The 18,040-nt window shown below is 40.1% G+C and overlaps 1 protein-coding gene across 1 annotated transcript in view; it reads left to right on the forward strand.

Moving 5' to 3' along the window:
* Nucleotides 1-225: 225 nt before the first annotated feature.
* Nucleotides 226-18,040, forward strand: part of PLB1 (phospholipase B1) — a 78,252-nt gene continuing 60,437 nt past the window's right edge. Inside the window, exons 1-16 of the mRNA XM_077782530.1 lie at nucleotides 226-244; nucleotides 1,172-1,315; nucleotides 1,724-1,789; nucleotides 5,433-5,470; nucleotides 6,594-6,657; nucleotides 7,130-7,188; nucleotides 8,617-8,648; nucleotides 9,522-9,565; nucleotides 10,527-10,611; nucleotides 11,099-11,150; nucleotides 12,284-12,370; nucleotides 12,858-12,920; nucleotides 14,215-14,297; nucleotides 15,125-15,136; nucleotides 16,624-16,687; nucleotides 17,365-17,469. Coding sequence (XP_077638656.1) covers nucleotides 226-244; nucleotides 1,172-1,315; nucleotides 1,724-1,789; nucleotides 5,433-5,470; nucleotides 6,594-6,657; nucleotides 7,130-7,188; nucleotides 8,617-8,648; nucleotides 9,522-9,565; nucleotides 10,527-10,611; nucleotides 11,099-11,150; nucleotides 12,284-12,370; nucleotides 12,858-12,920; nucleotides 14,215-14,297; nucleotides 15,125-15,136; nucleotides 16,624-16,687; nucleotides 17,365-17,469 — 1,017 coding nt within the window. The remainder of the gene's footprint in view (nucleotides 245-1,171; nucleotides 1,316-1,723; nucleotides 1,790-5,432; nucleotides 5,471-6,593; nucleotides 6,658-7,129; nucleotides 7,189-8,616; nucleotides 8,649-9,521; nucleotides 9,566-10,526; nucleotides 10,612-11,098; nucleotides 11,151-12,283; nucleotides 12,371-12,857; nucleotides 12,921-14,214; nucleotides 14,298-15,124; nucleotides 15,137-16,623; nucleotides 16,688-17,364; nucleotides 17,470-18,040) is intronic.

Here is an 18,040-nt window from a genome sequence, read left to right on the forward strand (position 1 = left end):
AACATGTCACAGTGTTTAAAGGCTAAACTTACTCTCGGGTCTGTGATTTAGGGCAAATGAATGAATTATTGCTACCTTCCTTTTTGTGTTTTCCTTGGTCTACAATCAGAAAGAGGCTTTCTGGGGCTTTAAACACTTCCAGATCTTCAAGAAGTCTGTTTCTCAGACTTTTGATAGTGAGAGCTTTCCCTTGAGGAGTGAAGCAGCCACAAACCCTTGGATGTAATGACAAAACCCACCAAAGGTAACTTTCATCCATGCTGAGAGTGTGCAATGCCACCTTGACTGAGAGGTGATGATGGTCCTGCCCAGCCTCACCTGAACCTCCTTAACTCTGACCATGTGCTGGGAGTTCCACTGCAGCTCAGCCCAGGCAGGGCTTGCTGCTGTGGTGCTGCACTCTGATCCTGAGTAAGAATTTAACTTTTCATTGCCTTACTGGTTAAAAGAGTTTGGGTGTCAGGCTGTTTCAGGTGTGAGACCCCCAAGCAGAATGAGCTCATCCCTCTCAGACTTGAAGCTGCAGCTGTCTCTGAGGTGAGAAGTCCCTTGTGCTGGTATGGTTTTGCTGAGTTGAGGATGGAGGTTCAGGGGGTGGAGGAATGCTTTCCCCTGTCTATGTACATTCCTCCTTGCATGTTGCTCTGAACAACAGCTATTCATGCTCAGAATTATTATAGCATTCCTGGTTTTTGAAAAGAAATGAGGACAAGATCTACCTCCAATATGTTCCTTCAAAAAAAAAAAAAAAGGTCAATTTTTTATAATGAAAGAACAGAAAGCCAAAATAAAAATCCCTTTGAAGGATGGGTTAGACTGCCTGAGTTGGGTGTGTTAGTGGCTTATTTGAAGCTTTTTACTTAAGCAGACTCCCATTATTCATGGAGAAGCTCTCTCTGGGTGTCTGTGGGCACGGAGGAGGCCAGAGGTCACTCTGCTGTTTTGTGTGAGGACAGCAGAGCACCTCTGCTCTTCAGAGGTTTGACCCTGGTGCTGCAGTTGAGGCATGGTGGTAGCCTCGCTGGGGGTGTTGTATGGCATTTCTGCACACTCTTTGACTTTGCTGAAGTGACTGCTGCTGTAATAATGTCACAGCAAGGGGTTTGGGGACCTGTCATTGTGAGGGCACAGTCACTGCTCCTGCTTGTCTGGCACTGCTCTGTCGTGGCAGATACTGCTGAGGCACAACCCAAGGAAAATCTGCCAGAAGAGGAACTAGTGGAAGAGAGGCACAGCATGAGTCTGCTTGAAGACAAGAAAGGAGACAAGGAGGGAAGGAGACAAAAGGAAGAGCACGACCTTCCACTTTGGGTGGGTGTGAGCTGCTGCACAGAGTTCAGTTGTCTTTGTCACCTCAGGAGCAGAGGCTCCTTCCCTGCCTGGCAGAGGCAGGCTAATGCCAAACTAATATGTTATGTATTGCCTGAAAGAGCCTTGACCCTGCTGGAAGATGACTCATGTGATCTTGGTCCTTTGATTTGCTGAGAATTCTCCGGAAAAATGGCCAGCTGTGCCTGAACAAAGTGAGAGAAGCTGTGCCTTTCTTTGACCCTTGCATGGGCAATGAAATGAGATATCATTGCCACTTTACTTTCCAAAGGTAGAAGCTAATACGTTTTATGGCTGCTGAGTTATCAACTTTCAAGTTATAAAGGAGAAAAAGCAAGAGAATTTCTTTATTTTCAGCTTTAACATCTAACACACAGCACTCTGGGATTATCAGTCACAGAGGTGGTTACCATGAAGCTATTGTTAGGTGTGCTGTTCCTTTGGTTGCTCTCCTCAGAAGGTAAGTTTTGGAAGGCCCTTTGAAAATTTGCATTGCACAGTATTTGGGAACCTCTATTTTTAGTTGCTGCAAGGTGGGTGTATAGCAGGAATTTTAAAAGCAGGATGAGAAAATCTGTGAGTTAAACTGTGATCTTAAATGCAGTTTTGTGTATGTTTGATCATTTTTGGGGGAAGATGTATTCATTGGTTTGCACTGTTCTGGGGATAGACTGTGTCTTAGGCACTGAAGCATTCTAGTGAGAGAAACACCACCAAACAATTGGACTAGCAGTGAGATCTGTGACAAAATGGGGCAGAAATTCAAGCAAGGAACAGAGGCTTTCTCTGAATTTGTAACTATGATAATCTTCTTTTCAGTGATAGAAGATTAAGTGAAAGGTTAGTCAGCACCATGGCATTCCAGGCATTGTTAATATATCTGTAATATTCAGGGTAGGGAGAGCCTTTATTCCCTCTACTGGGTCTCTGAAGTCCATATTTGGTGCCAATGACAGTTTTGTAGGTGCTCAAGGCTGAAAATGCTGTTTATGCTTTGGCTTTATTGGCTTTGTGCTTCAGGTCTCTGCCTGTAAGAAAATAATTGTAACTGGTAATAGTGCTTTACCTTAGCAGTAGGCTGGGATGATCACCATGTTCACAGGATTATAAGGTTCTCTATAAATAATAAACTGTTAGGAGGCTTTGGTTCCTGAAGTAATCAGAAGAAATTATAACATCTGAGCTTTTTAATTTAGTGAAAAATATGCACAGTGGCTGCAGTTCCTCTGAAAACTTTATCCAGGAGAAAAAATGTTGATTGATAGCAGCCTGTAAGAATTGTTTGTTGAAACTTATTAACTGTTAAGAGCAAGGGAGGAAAGAGTTAGAATCTCTCTCCCAGATTTTGGGAGAATTGTCTGAAAAATACTTTCTTTTTTATGTCAAGAAAATTGAAAATACAAGTTAGAATTATTCAGTGGTATAGTAAGGGAGTAACTATAATATTGGGAGTAGCAGGAGTTTAAAATGTCATCCTGTGGAAAGTGTAAATCCAAAACAAACCAAGAAAACTGAAGAGGTTAAAATTTAATTAGCCAAGACAAAAATTATTCTGAAGAGAAACAATGAATCATTGTTAAAGGAATGAAAGTCAATAAATCATTTTCCAAATTCTTCTGAAACATGAAGTCTGTAAGACTGACTGATATATAAAAGAAGGCTGAAGCCTGACAAATTCTTTTTTCTTTGGTGTCCTTGCATAATAGCTTAAAAAAGGCCTTGCCCTCCAAACCTTTCAGCACAGGGGACAAAAGGAGCAATGACCAAATCCTTGAACAAACTGATGACAGATTGTAAAAGAATTGCCAGGATTAGATGATACCCACCCAAGGGAGTGAGCCAAGCAGAAATATGAATGTTTCCATTTTATTAACTGTGATGCTCATCTTGATCTGTGTTGGATGTGGGCTCTGCACGTGTTCAGAAGTGATCTGGGTAAGGGTGGATTCTAACTCACTGGTGCAAAGCTATTCAGGGTGTTCAGAGTGAAAATGTAGAGTAAGTTTTCCCCTTGTATATTACTCTTATCTGTGTGTGCACTATGCTGAACTCTGAATAGATACTGTTTGACCTCAGAATAAACTGTCTGAAGATACCGGTGCCAGTGATAGTCAGGAGAAATTCTTTCAGCAGTTAGCAAGAGAACACCATAAAAACCACATTGCTGCTGCTGTGTACAGGGCCACGTTTCACCTGCATCTTGACTGTGGTCTGGATTTTTCACCTCAAAAAAGGGGGAGAGTGGTCAGACTTGGGAAAAAATTTCAACATGAGATCAGAGAAACTGGCTCTTCAGCCTGGAGAAGAAGGGATAAGTATATCATAAAGACATACAGGGATATATGCATGCAAAACAGCAAATTTTGCAGAAACATGGGAATGACTACTCTTTACAAGAGCAACAAGGAAACAATTAAGTTATTAAAAAATGAGAATTACTTTTTCCCAACATGTAATTGAGTGATGAAGCATTTTTTGCCGCAGTTCTTGGGGAAAGCCGAAAGAGTGAAAGTATTAGAAAAACAAATAGGCAAATCCATGGAAGAAAGATGTCAGGCAGCTTGTCAATATTAAGTAATTGCTTGCTTGGGGAACACAATTGTATGGAAAATTGGGAGGATAGAAAATTGAAACATAACTGTATTTTCCTTATTCTTTTGCCTAAACATCTGCATTTGGATATTGTCAGAGGCAAATCCCAGACTAGGTAACCTTTCAATCTGACACATTAAAATTGTTCCTCCAACTCCCTGAGTCCTGGAAACTGGGACTGGATCCTCTTTCTCTCTCAATGTAGCCTAAGGAACTATTCTCAAATATAGTTAAAATTAGTGTTACAATTATCAGATACGGAGTTCCAGCAGTAGATTTGTGTGATGCAGACAAGTCCCTCATTGCTTTTGCCTTCAGTATCCTAAACAGAGTTGGGGTTCTGGTTATTGCCCTGAGTAAAGCATCATCAAAACCCACAGATTAAAGAGGCCAGAAATGTTAAAAAAATGTCACACAACAGCCAGGAAACTGTCTCAACCTTCTACAAAGTAGTGTAAAAATAATATAAATTTGCAAATAGCAGGTGGCTGAAAACCAAGTAGGGGAAAAAAACACATGTAGAAGTTGCTGCCACTTATTAAATATGGTCATGCAGTGTGGCACAGGTGGCAGGCCAGGCACATCTCCCTGCAGCCTGAGCACCACTGGCTGCCCACTGACACCTGAGGATGTCTCACCTGCTGTGGGCTCAGCTCTTCCTCTGTCTCTGACATGGAAAGTAAGGTGTACAAGCCAGAAGTACTCAGCAGGGCTAAGTATTCCAAAAATAGCTCCTGACTATTAAAGGACAATTATTCTAATTGTGTATAAGACTTGCTGGATGCTGATGGCTTCAGTGGGGCAAGCAAGGACAGCTGAGAACCTGCTTTGAAGTTCAGCTGACCTAGGCTTTGTGTCTGTCTTTGTGGAAATTTTAGAATAAACCAAATCAATTTGTATAAATCTAAGTGTATGCTCAAGGAAAGAGAGTAGTGTTTGCTGAAACATCTACAGGCCTGACTCCTGGCTCCACAGGCTATTTTGTCTGTCAACACTCTACTAAGAGAAGAAATTGCAGCTGTTTCTGTATCACTATGGCAAACTCACAACAGTGTTATGCTGCTCCATGACTGTGTAAGATGTAGATTAATGTGAATTGCTCCTTTCTAAGGAGTTTCACCTTGAACATATTCAAACTAATCTAAATTTGAACAGAATGTGATTGCAGCAGTGTATGAAATATGCTGAAAAGGAACACAGGTAGGGAAGGCCTGTGGAGGATGGAGTTTGAGGGGATCCACAAGCAGTTCGTCTCCTGTTGGTATAAATTCATGGAGTTCCACTAATTTCAACAGATCTCACCTGCTTATGATAACTAAGAGGTTTTTCTAGTATACAAAATCAAAGAAAATATATCTGGATGTTGGGATGAGCCTCATCTTTGGAAAATAGGGCAGATGAGAAAGGTGTCTTCTCTCCAGATTCTGTGCTTTCAGGTAAATTAAGTCTTACAAAGCCTTTTTTCCTAAGGTAAAAAAATATAGCATAACCCTTTCTTTATTGTTTTTAAGGTAATGCAGATGATCAGGAAGAATACGAGAAACTAGAGGTAAAGTATGAGTACAACTTTCTTTTTTTTCCTGTTTTTAACACCTATCATTGCCTAGCAAGCTGTTGCTTCCTCTGAGGCAGGCAGAAGAAGAAGAAGGAATACAGCTTGTTGCTCTAAACTACTTCTGCAAAGAAGAAATGCAAAGCCAGTGAGTCAGCAATGTGATAGTGCAGCTGCAAGATTACAGAACATAATCAGGAAATGAGGTTTTCTCCAAGCAATGTTTGTTATTAGGTTGCATATCCTGTGTGTAGGTCGTTTGTGGTTAGCACTTGTTCCTAGATGCTCTGTTGCTCTTTTAGAAACACAGAATTAAACTCTTATTTGCTTTATAACAGTGCAAAGTGTCTGTACCATTAAAGTCCTCCAGCTGGGCACCAGGGAGTGAGTGTGTGGGGACCCTGGTGGCCCTTGTCACTATATAGATTTCACCTTTAGGTATTAGGGATGGCCAGAGAGCCACTCATGGTCATTGTGATGAGGGAACCCCTTGCCAAGTCACCTGAGGAGGCAAGGATTGCCTTTCATGTCCCTTTAAAGCACTTGATGTTGGGCTATGCCTACCATAAAAGATATAGGATGGCATTAAACCACATTCCTGCTGGTACTGAGCTGTCTCTCATGCTGAGTGAATAACATCACTCACATCCTTGCCTTTTCTGATCACCTGGCCAGGTGTTGTTAAGGAGCCACAATTGGTTCATTCTGCCTCTCCTGTTGTGTATTGGAGATTTTTTGTTGTGTCAATTAGGTGCTCCTTGGCACACAGAGATGCCTGCAGTAGCTGTCCATGTGACCCCTTCCAGATTAAGCAGTCACTGCAGCAATGGATGTGGCAGGATGTGTTCAGCACATTTTATTGTTTGCTCAGGCCCAGTGCTGCGGCAATCAGTAAGAAAACCGAGCAGAAAGTGTCAAGTTGTAGAAGAGTTAACTGAAAATGCAGCTGTCCACATCTGTGTTCCCATGTATTTCTAACAGAGATGCAATTATACTTTGAAGTTGTTTACATGAGTAAAATCTTGGTTATGTGTGAGAATGGAGCCTGTAGGACACCACATTCAACAAATTTCCTTCTTAGATCTAAACGATCAACCATATTTATTTATTTATGTCTAAGGCTCTAAGAAGCTTGCAGTTTTCATGTGAGCCGGTGATGTTGCCCGAGACCCCTTCATCTTCAGGTTTATGTTTGATATTGTCTCTGCAGAGGCTTTCCCTCACAAAATTGTTTGGGAATGGGCTGGGGCAGAAATCAGCTCTTTGCAGGGATGCCTGTGTATGGGATTGGCTGAAGTGGAGCTGGGCTCTATAAACTCCTTAGTTTTTTGTTCCACTTGTGATTACTTTTCTACCTTTGTTTCTTCAGCTGGTGACTGGGGATGCCACTATTACTTCAATCAGCAGTGGTTTTTGATTTTTCTTGTTTAATAGTTGAGCATTTCTGTGCCCCTAAACACACAAAGTATTTCCTGAGCACCTGAGTAAAGTTTCTCATGCTTTCTGACTAGTTTAAAACTTCCAATCAAAGTGATCAATATAGACTTGTTACCATTTTAGCCACCTTTATGTTTTAATATACTGGTAAATATAACTTTCTTTTGGGGTTGCTGTTTTGGTGGTTTTTGTAACCTGAAGTATTTTACTTTTCTGCAGTTCATGCTCTAAGGCCAGCTGACATTAAAGCAGTCACTGCAATAGGAAGTTTGCAAAGAGTAAGTACAAGCAGGAAATGTGCTGAATGTGACCCATTTCCTCCGTTGTGATGATGAAGTCAGCTGATGATGTAGTTTGGAGTCTCAGGGTGTTCAGGGCTTCAGTCTTTCCACAAGCATCAAAGACTTCTGGTAAAAAAATGGCTGGAAATACCTGCTGTTCAGTTTTCCAATACGCCCTGAGTCTAAAAATAGCCAGCTGACTTTGTCCAGGAGGAAATGCCATCACAGTGCTCTTGCAGAGAACCATGATATTTGATTAGAGTGCAAGGATTTTCCTAACAATGAGCACAACAGAATAACTGGAAGAAGATGCTGGGAAAATTCAAACTGGAACAAATACAAATTGTCAAGAAATGCAGTAGATTTTCCACCTCATCAAGTGTTTTCTGTAGAAACTTATTTCCTACCTAGAAGGCAGAAGGCCTCCAAGAACCACATAGATACATTTATGCTGTATAGATCAGAGGGTAAAGTTGTCCTGCCTGTAATAATATAGTTAGATTTGGATGATCTTTATTTGTCTTAATAGTTGGAAGTAGATACCCAAAATAGGTCTGAGGCCCAATTAAAAGCATTTGACCACAATTCTGAAACTTTGAGGAAGTGTAGAAATCCCTGTAGAGCAAAAATTGATAGGTATTGCAGAGGCTGTAACTGTGGAAAATGGGGGAGAGTCTTCCTTATTACAAAACAACTTTCAAATTTGAGATGGTATCTATGAATATATAATACTTTTCCTTTACAAAATCAGCACTTTTCAACTCCTTGTGAGTACCTCTCTCTTTTGAAAAAAATTGTCCTGAATGCAAAGGTGCTTCACCCATATCAGGTGCATGGCCCTTTGGAACAAGTCTTATTTGTGCTGGTTTCTTTGTTGTTTGGGGGGTGTCATAGAAAAACATGTAAATGGTCTTCTTTTAAGGAATGTTTGCTTTCCTAGAGCAAACATCTCTGTCACTGTTTCCTCATCAAACTCTCTGAAAACAGTGAAGTTCCTCTCTTGATGTAATTTCTTTTTAACAGACACTCTTCTGTCTGAGTGTCATCTATGTAAATTATCTGCATGACTTTAGACAGTGTCCCTTGTTGAAAAGGAGTAGGAATAGATCCAGAGAAATTTGGTCTAGAATAGCATTTTGTTTTATGGACTTTGATTTCAATGAATCAAATTCTATTTTAAGCCAGATGTAAAAAAATCATTAATGAAAGCAGTAACTAAGAAAGGATTACCAGACTATGCAAATGCACCGTAATAGGGAAATTTTGGAAAATAATCTAAATCTGTGAGTGATTACAACACAATGGAGAAGATTATGTAGAAAACAATAGTATCTCTAACAGGACTGCAATATGGTAGGGGAACAGCATACCTAGGTCTAGTTTGCACTTTAATTAATATTGTTCTTATTGCTTCTTTGTTCATAGACACCAGGATCTGGTGAGGACTTGCTCCAAAGGTAAGAATTAATAGTTAGCTTTTATAAGTTTCATTATCCTAATCTCTTTAGTATCACAGTGCAGGAGTTAGGCCCAAGCAATTTTTTTGTTGTTTTATAGAGAGGAGGAAAAAGCCTGTATAAAATAGAAAGGATTTTGAGACACTGAAACTTTCCCCATCCTTTGGTAACGAATTTTTTGTATTTATGCAGGATATAGAATTACCTTAGGGTTGCAATACCCGTGATTAAGAATCATTGCTGTGTGATAAATCCTAAGCAGTAAATATAATAATTCACCAATTAGAGATTAGAAAGGAGGGCTTTATCAGAGATAAGAAAGAACTCAATAGTTCCAGATACTCTGTCCTCTGCTTGGCTGATTCCAGTGCTACATGGACAACCTTTACAGCATTTCCTTCTTCCATGCCCCTTCAGCAGATCCTAATCAGTGAGTGAACATATGGCTACACCTTGTGCAGATCTTTTGAGTCACAGCCTTCCAGATGAGGATTTAGCACTGCACAGATAAACTTTAAAAGACAAATTTTTTTTTAATGGTTGCAAAAACATCTGTGTCCACCTTGTATGTGGGTATACACGGGGAGGCATCTGCATCACTTATACCTACGTATAAGCAAGCACAAGTACTGCAACATGCAGAGGGTAAAGAGACACAAAAAATTGAGATCTGAGACTATGTTCTTACTCAGCAGTAGCTGATGACATGACAGTTTTGGGGAAAGAAAGGCCCCTTTCTTACTTGCAACAGCTGCCATGAATTTCACTCTGAGATGCAGCATAACTAATAAGAAATTGAGGCTGTGCTGTAATATAATTTTCTTTGAGAAATGGAATAACAGGAACTTCCTGTTTTCTCTTCCCTTTCTATAGCACAGGAAAGAACTTCCTTGAACTAAGCGTGGCAACTTTAGCAGGTGCGTCTTGCTGTCACACTACAACTTCAGCAAATTAATTTAACAGCTTGCTGGCAGGAGCTCCAGGGCTCTGCTGGGCTGCAGAGCAGGTGCAGCACAGGCACACCACTGCAGGGGTGTAAGGGAAGGATGGTGTACCTGGGGACATGAGTACAGCCAGCTTGGGCTGTCTGTGATGGCTTTAAAGGTATTGTCTGGGTAGACAAACAGCACTGAAGAAGGGGTGTGACAGACTGCTGCAAGATTCTTAAATGCCCAAAAGGGTTTTTTGGCCTCTTATTTCTACCCACTACACAGTCTCTGCTGATGTGTGCTTGTGGCCCTTGCTGGCCCATTGAAACTTTGTGTGGGATTGCCTGCCCAGAACTGCCATGTGCATAGAATTTACACTGGGACTGCCATAGATGTGCCTCATCTGGGAATATGTTGCCTGTTGGCTGTCTCTGAAGGCAGCCTTTACTTGCTTAAAGGGTGTTGCAAGTACAAGTTTCATACCCACTTAAATGCTGTGTAATATAGAGCTCCAGGGTTCTGCCCTCCAAATCATCTTCCTAGTATCTTAACTCCTTGGTGTGATGTCCATGTCCCTGTAAAAGTGGTTTATAACATGGCAACTTGCTGGTGTTTTATGAGTCTCCCTGGGTAGCCTTTCCCCATAGCTTCATTTCTACAGCTGCCTCTATTTAAGCTCAACTACAATGCTTGTGGCTGACATGAGACAGGGACAGAGGTTTCTGACCTGAGTCTGGAGGCAAACTCAGACATCAAGCCTCCACTTCACAAGGTGAGGAATAGAACCAAGAAAAACAGCTGCAGAGGGGCTTGGGCATACCTCTTGTGCTTGCCAGTAGATCCTCAGGCTTTACATGCTCTGGTGCTGTTTTAGTTCACTTGTGTTAATGAACCAGCAGAGTAGCAGTCGCTGGATGCAGCAATCTCCTAACCTTGGTGTGTCATTCAGCTCTCGTTAGCACCTTCAACCCCTCGGTCCTACATCTGTCCCCTCCACCTGGCACAGCAGGAGGGATGCCAGACAGTCAAGCCAGGTGAGTCTGAAGGGCTTTTCACTGGGCAGTTCATGTACAGGGGGAGGAAATCTTTGATGGAAATCTTTGATCAGCACTGGAGCCCTTCACTGTGCTCAGTCCTGGCAGAGGCTGTCATTGTGACTCAATTGGCACCTGTCAGAATCAGGAGGAACAAAGCCCCACTTTGGGGTCTGTATCACCTGGGTTAACATCAGGTCTCTTTTATAGCTGCAAAACAAGTTTTTGGCTCAAGTAGAAGTTGAGGTGTGCCTACTGAGCTGCTGTTTTTATCTAAGTGCACATGTCTGAAAGTCAGGTAGCTGAATATGAACTAATCACCCAAAGCTCTCTGGGTAGCACTGTCAATTGTCTAATCTTAACACATTTAGGAAAAGATTAATCCAACCTGAATCCTCAAATGTTTTTTGATTCAATGATAAAAATCGACCAAAGCTTTAACCTTACTGATGCCTTCATAATTTCTCTTTTTCTTTCTTCTTTTCAGAGACCTCCTACATCAAGCTGAAGAAATAGTGGAACTCATGAAAGTGGATCAGGTTTGTTTAAAGCACAGGACAATTCAGAAGCATGGTGTTGAAGCAGAAAAAGGCAGAAAAGTGGTTTGATGCCTGAACACTGCTCAAAATTTTTTCAAAACAGAATATGCCATTTCTTGAGGTTAGCAGACTTCAGTTTTTCTGCTGTAAATAAGAATCAATTGTGCAACTTTCAAGTGCAGAGTTTTGTTCTGAAAGTATCCCACCTTTTTTACTTTTGTCAAAGCAGCTGAAGAGCTTGGTAGGGAAGCCAGTATGTTTGCTTTCTGTTGGCTAAAGATGTGAGATTTCTGCTAGCTACACTCTGTGACTGTGCCAGTGTTTCTGCAAAGTCAACCCAAAATAATAATTCTCAGTACTTGTCTCTTCAGTTCCTTTTTGCTCTTTTAGGAATATATTTTCAAAAAGGCCAATAAAGACCTAAATATGCTTTGGCTGATGCTGGTGAGTGCTTGAATTATAGCTCATGACTGAGTGCTTTTTAGGTCCCATCCGGGAGCTTTAAGCATTCATTTCTCCTTTGTTCTTAACCATGATGTTATTTTGTAAAATAGTCTTGAAATAATGGGGGAAAGTAATTGCCAAGGCAATTCTGCTGTTGCCTCTTTGCTCTACAGGGATTTAGTATGCATGTTTGTGGAACTATGTGGTTCTAAGCAAGGCTGTTCAGGATTGTACAGCATTGCCTAATAAACACAGCACAGCTGAGCAGGGCTGTAGCTCTCTGATTTTTTTATTCCAGTCTTTGTCCCTCTAGTGTGACCCCTTCTCAGCAGTTCATGTACAGTAATCCCGTTGGCAAGCTGCAACAGTGATGTAAAGAGACAATATCAAGTTCAGTGCTAAGCTGTCCATGCCCATCTTTTCCAACATAGTCTCCTACAGCAGCAGCAGCAATTTCAGTCTCTCTCCTGAAAAAGTATTCAGCTTTAATTGCAGCACTTGATGCCTAACCATCCATTTGCTGTGTCCTCTAAGGAAAAGCTGGATGGTTTGTCAAATGGAAGGGACCAAGATGGCCAGGACTGGGCCGTGGACTCCTGCTTGGTCTTGCTGGTTTTGAACCCACAGCAAATTTTGTGTGAGAAAGAAAAATAGCAAATAGAGCACCTTTATTTTTTTTTTTCTCCCAGATGATGGACTTTCAAAATGACTGGAAACTGATCACAGTGTTTTTTAGTGCTGAAATGTCATGTTCCTCCTATGCTTCCACACAACTTGTGAGTACTTTGTGGGGTGGTTTAGCAGTCAAGGCAGGTAGTTAGGACACTTTTCCGTACTCTGCTCTCTGCCACAGGGAACCAAAGGAGTAGTTAGGTCTGGGATGTTGGGATGCCTGGATCCAATGATGTAAACTCCTGGCACATGATGTGTTTTGTATTTATAAACATCTGTACTTAATTTGCCATCCCTAGCCTGAGATGTCTTAGTAGAACAACTGTTTTCCACCTTCAAGTATAAAGATACTTTTCTTTCCTATCCCTGTCTTTTTTTTTTTCTATATGTCAAGTTCTCTGTTTATAGGCAGTCAAATTCCAAGACTAGTTCCCATGTTATTTACTTGTTGCTGGCTAAGGCTGAATTTAGAATACAGTAATTCTTAATAACCATTCAGTAGACAGCTCAATACACAGAGTTTGTGACTTTTAGGAAATGGATACCTGTTTTTTCTACTAGTTTTGATGGCCTTTCTCATCTCGTTTTCAGAAGAACTGCATATTGGAAAACCTGGGAAAGCTTACAGCTGTCTTGGATTTTTTGTACAAGAAGGTAAGATATTCATCAGCCCTGAATAGCTGAATCCTTTGTGTGTTTCTCCAGTCTCTCTTACTAGACTAGAGCTTGTACCACTCTTCACATGATTTAGAACACCAGTCTCATCAACATCAACCCACTGGCTCCATTTGTTTTCACTGTTTTACTCCCATTTTTAAAAAGCTGATGCATGCAAGCAGAAAGGACGGATGGGTAACTGCTCTGTTTTGCAACACAAGCTAATGTATCACTCAATCCTTGAGTTTTTTAAAAATTATTTCTGTGAATATTTGAGTATATCTGTCTAGGTTTGAAAATTATGTTTAACAGGGCTGTTGGTGAAAGTAATTAATATCTAATTACTGGTGTGGAACACCTAGGCAGTGTACAGGCTCCTAACTACCTGGTGATGACTTTTACAGACTAGGGAAAACATCAATTTAAATACATATAATAAACCTTTTATACTATTTTGTGTTAATTTAAAAATCTCAGCCTTTCTAAAGGTTTTCTAGCTGGCTGAGCTAAGAATTATCTGCTTATCTAGGATGGTTTCTGGGAAGCATTCTGTGCTGTGTCTTGGTCTACTAATGATAGTAGACTAGATGAGGATAGATTTCTACTAAAGCAGACTGTAAAATGTTTAACTGAATTATTTCAATAGCATCTTCCATTAATTTTGTTTTGCTGCATTTGAAGGCCTGCAGCATATTCTAAACCTGCTACATTTTGGTTGCATCAGACCACAACCACTCGTTTTTCTCCAATTGACTTCAACAAATGTTGTGTATAGGGGAAATTCCACCCACACATTCTCTTCACATTCTCTCCACTATTATTTCCAGAATCTGTTTATGTGCACTTGTGAAAGTGAAATATCATTATGTAAATGAAAAGCTGCTTTCTGCACGGGGGAGAGGTATGGTGGGTTGCATGAGTGCTTGTGCTATTATGCAGGATATTTCCTCCCCAGCTTTGCATTGCTGTGTTGCCACAAAAATTGTAATCCCAAATTCATTTGAGTTCAGTTTAGTTGGCTGGTGGCCATTTCCATTATGTAAAATGAATTGCTGTGTCTCAGTCAAGAAAGCAGGGTCACAACTACTTCATAAAAGATGATCCTAGATAGCAGGCATAGGATCAGGGTTCAGGACAGAATTGGCAAATACTTAGGTAATTGATTTTATGTAGGCAGAATCCCAGGCCAGAGGTAATACATGTGAAGTTGTAGACGTAATTTACCATAATTGCTGCTTGCTGATCTTCAATTGCAAATCTAGCATTAATAATTTTTACTTTATTACTGCAGGTTCCCAAGGCCTTCATAAATCTAGTGGATTCCACTGAGCTCACAACTGCCTCTCTTGTGTGCCAGGATTACAGTAATGCCAGGTAACAGGTTTCTTTCTTCTTGTCACTGTCTCCTGCTGGTGTTCAACAAACACCTATGTATATGTACTGAGTTTATGACTGAGATACAATCTGTTGAGCTGTTTTTCTGCCCTTAATATAAAAGCATGTAAAAGATTTTAAATCTGATATACTTTCTCTGAAAGATATAGTTTTACTAGGAATCTAGTGCTTTTAGTCCTATCAAATTGGACAGCAAATTTGAATATTGGGTCAGAATTAAGGAAAAAGAGAAAGCCTTGATTCTGTACAAGCACTGTTCACCAAGAACCAAAGCATTGGTTTGTTATCAACAGTTTTAGCCACAAATCCAAAACACAGCACCATATGGGCTGTTAGGAAGAAAGTTAACTCCATTCCAGCCAGACCCAGCACTTAGATTATGGTCACAAAACTGCACCATCTAGCTACCCCCAGGTGGTACTTTTGTTCTGCAACTCTCAAGTTAGAAGCTCTGTAGGTACTTCAAAAGTTAAATTACTACCTATCAATGCTCACAAAATGAGCAACAGATTTTAAAGGACATTATTAGGCTATTGGAAAGATTATGCTTGGGCTTAGGGTATGCTAGGGTAGAGACAATCGAAGCTGTCAGTTCCTTATGGTAACTGCATCTATTTATCTGTCTTACTCAGTACTTTGTAACAAAAGTGTGAGTAGTTTGTGTCCCAATTTAGTATGTAGTAGGAGTGTGCACATGAGCAGTTATGATGGAGTGGTTTACAGCTGGTGAGATTACACTTTGTCGTACTCCACAGTAATTTTTTCCCCTGTGCTCTTGGCATAGGACACCATATGTACTAATATAGTCATCCTGAAGTGTCTGACAAGCTTTGCAAGTGTATAACCTCAGAGGTGTTCTGATGGAATGGGGGAAGAGGTCTGGCTGCTATGTAACCACGTATTTAACAAATACAGGGAGAGGAGAAGATTTCCTTTTCAAAAACGACTGCATGGGGCACTCTAGCTTATTTCTCCTGCACAAACATGAAGGGGTAAAATGTGAGAAATGTGGAAAAGATGTGTTTAGGAATATGAGCCTTACCACGTATTGAAGACCTTAAAAATAAAATGAAATTAATTTTTTTTTGTTTTTCCTCTGAGGATTTATTCTATTTCCTTTTCTACATAAGTCAATTTGCTTTCTTATTGTCAGCATGCTCTCATAGTTTATCTGGTTGATAAACACAGTTCCCAGTAGTTTGTTAGACCTCCTCCCTCCCAGATCCTGTCCCAGATAAGGATCTCCAGCATTTGGTAACTAAGTTGTCATTATGAACTGTTTTTTGAGAGAAAAATATAACTCCATACCAAAATGTGAAATTTGAAGAGTCAAAGAGGCTAATAGTGGTTGACACTTTCAGTTCTGTGCCTTAACTTTAGGCATTGAAGTCTGGGACATAATGGGGTTTAAAGTTCCCTCCTTTACTAATTTCTTACCAACTAGAAGCATCTACACTGAAAGGAATACATGAACCCCATTTTTAGGCATGTAACTATCTTCATGTATTTTATGAGTTTCCTCTGTTAGGCTTGGGTAAGATTCTGGTCTTGAATTCATATTTCTTTCACTTGCCAGCAGTGACAATAGCACTTTATCAGAAAACTCTCATTTTTTGGGTTTAGCTAGAGCTCTGTGAAAAGGATCCTGACAGATACTTATTGCTTATATCTGCAAACCCCCCAGAAACTCACAGATTTCAGTCCATCTTTGCTGGAACCTGACTAATCTTATGTGTATCTTATATTGTTCCCATCTACACCTTTGGAAACTCTCAGAATTCTCCAGTTAGCTTCAAAAATATGCAGTATACCCACCTCACCTTGCAGGTCAGAAATCTGACAATGCCAATCATCCTTTAGCACTTAACCTTCTGCAGCTTCCATCCACATCTGTAGATGCAGGTCTTCAAGTCAAATACTAAAGAAAAAAATCCGGTGGAAGTATTTTGAGTTTTTTCAATTTTCCTGTGTGTCTACAGGGGAGGGAAATGTTTCAAAACCAGTGCAGCTGTTATTTTAATCTTGAGCATGTTGCTAGCTTGTGAGATCCTGTGCTAATCTAAGTCTGGCATACTTTTCAGCTAACTAGGCTTTCAAATAAAAAAGAGATACAAAGCTCTGGATATGGGAATATATATAATTCTATGCTTATATCAAAAATTAGCATGTTCCATGTAGCCTTTTCTACAAATACAACAATTTAGTCTTTAGTATGTGCTCATCAGTGGCTTAAAATAAATAATGATATCCGCCTTGTTCATCAAAAGTTCATAATGTCTTTCATGTTTTTAATTATTTTCTGTAGGAATCAGTGCAATTATGTTGAACACTCCACACTACATGATAATATACTGAGATGGTCCTATCAGGTATGGCATCTTCTGTGCTGTTTGGCTCTTATATTGCTAAACATGTCTATTCATTTTCCAGACTGGCCTGAAGCAAGGAGGTAAGGGAAGAATAGCAGTGAGGAAGTTGAGTAACAGCCTTTCTATCACATACCCATAGCAACTCCAATCCCATTTCTTACCTCAGGAATGTTGACAATAAGTTCTGTCTATACCTGAGTGACTTTAGTATCTCCTGAAGTTTTAAATGTCTGTATGACTTATGGCAACCTAGGATTTTTCATATCCCATCAGAGAAATTATCCATCTTGTCCAGTAAAATTCCACATGATTTAGAAGAATTTTAGAAGATTTTGGAAAAATTTTAATTTTCTGTTAAGCTAAAGACATTTGTGCTAGAGTTTCTTTTAAACATGCCAAGGTGGCAATAAACATGACATTTCATTGCCTTCCTAAGCTTGCTGCCCTTTCAAAGAAAATGATGGTAAACCATCTTTCTTATAGCTACAAGGATTTTCCAGTTGTTGGGTAACACGATTTCATTGCATTACTGTCTTTGTTCTGGATTACACAATTTTATTTGTGTGGTTTATTAGGGATGGGGATAATTTAAATGTACTTTATGCCCTGATGAATCACACATACATTTCACTTTCTACCCAATAATACTTGTCTTGTTAAATGGTTGTCTATTTAAGGATGCTTTGGAAAAACTATTGGAATCTGGAAGGTTTGATCAAAAGGATGACTTCAGTGTTGTTCTTCAGCCTTCTCTCCAAGGAAGAAATCTGCTGCTCAGACTGGTGAGTAAACTCAAGCTGCTCCATTCTTTCTGATTTGTGCTTGCTGTGACTGAGTGCAGTATTCAACAAGATTTCCTGTCCTAGGCTGTGTAATTCTGGGAGATGAGGGTAGTCAGGCACAGGAAAAACATACCTCAGGATCAGACACAGAAGTCCTGAGAGTGGAATTTGATTTAAACAGCACCAGTCGGAGATCCTGTGTTTTTTGAATGCTATGCTCCAGGATGAGCCAAGCTTTGGCACCTCTGCACCTGAAGTTGCAAGTGTCTGGAAGTTGTCAGTGCTGCTGATGTTTCCTTATCTTTGTAGTCACCACCATATTCATCCCTGTTTATGCTCAGGTGTTTGATAACAAAGGCAAAAACGTGGGTAATGTGAAATATTTAGAAGGGTTAGAGGAACAAAAGATAAAGGTGTTTGTAAACTATGTTGGAAAGTAGAGTTATTTCCCTGCAATGAGTCTGGGAACTCAGACTTTTTTTCTGGTGTAGGCAGTAGGGAATTAAGATGGGATTGCCTAGGATGCCAAACATGGTTTTGTTATAAGTGGCCTTTAAAGGGAAGTTGAAAG

This window comes from Lonchura striata, chromosome 3 (genome assembly GCF_046129695.1).
Source record: "Lonchura striata isolate bLonStr1 chromosome 3, bLonStr1.mat, whole genome shotgun sequence".
In the NCBI taxonomy this organism is placed as follows: domain Eukaryota; kingdom Metazoa; phylum Chordata; class Aves; order Passeriformes; family Estrildidae; genus Lonchura; species Lonchura striata.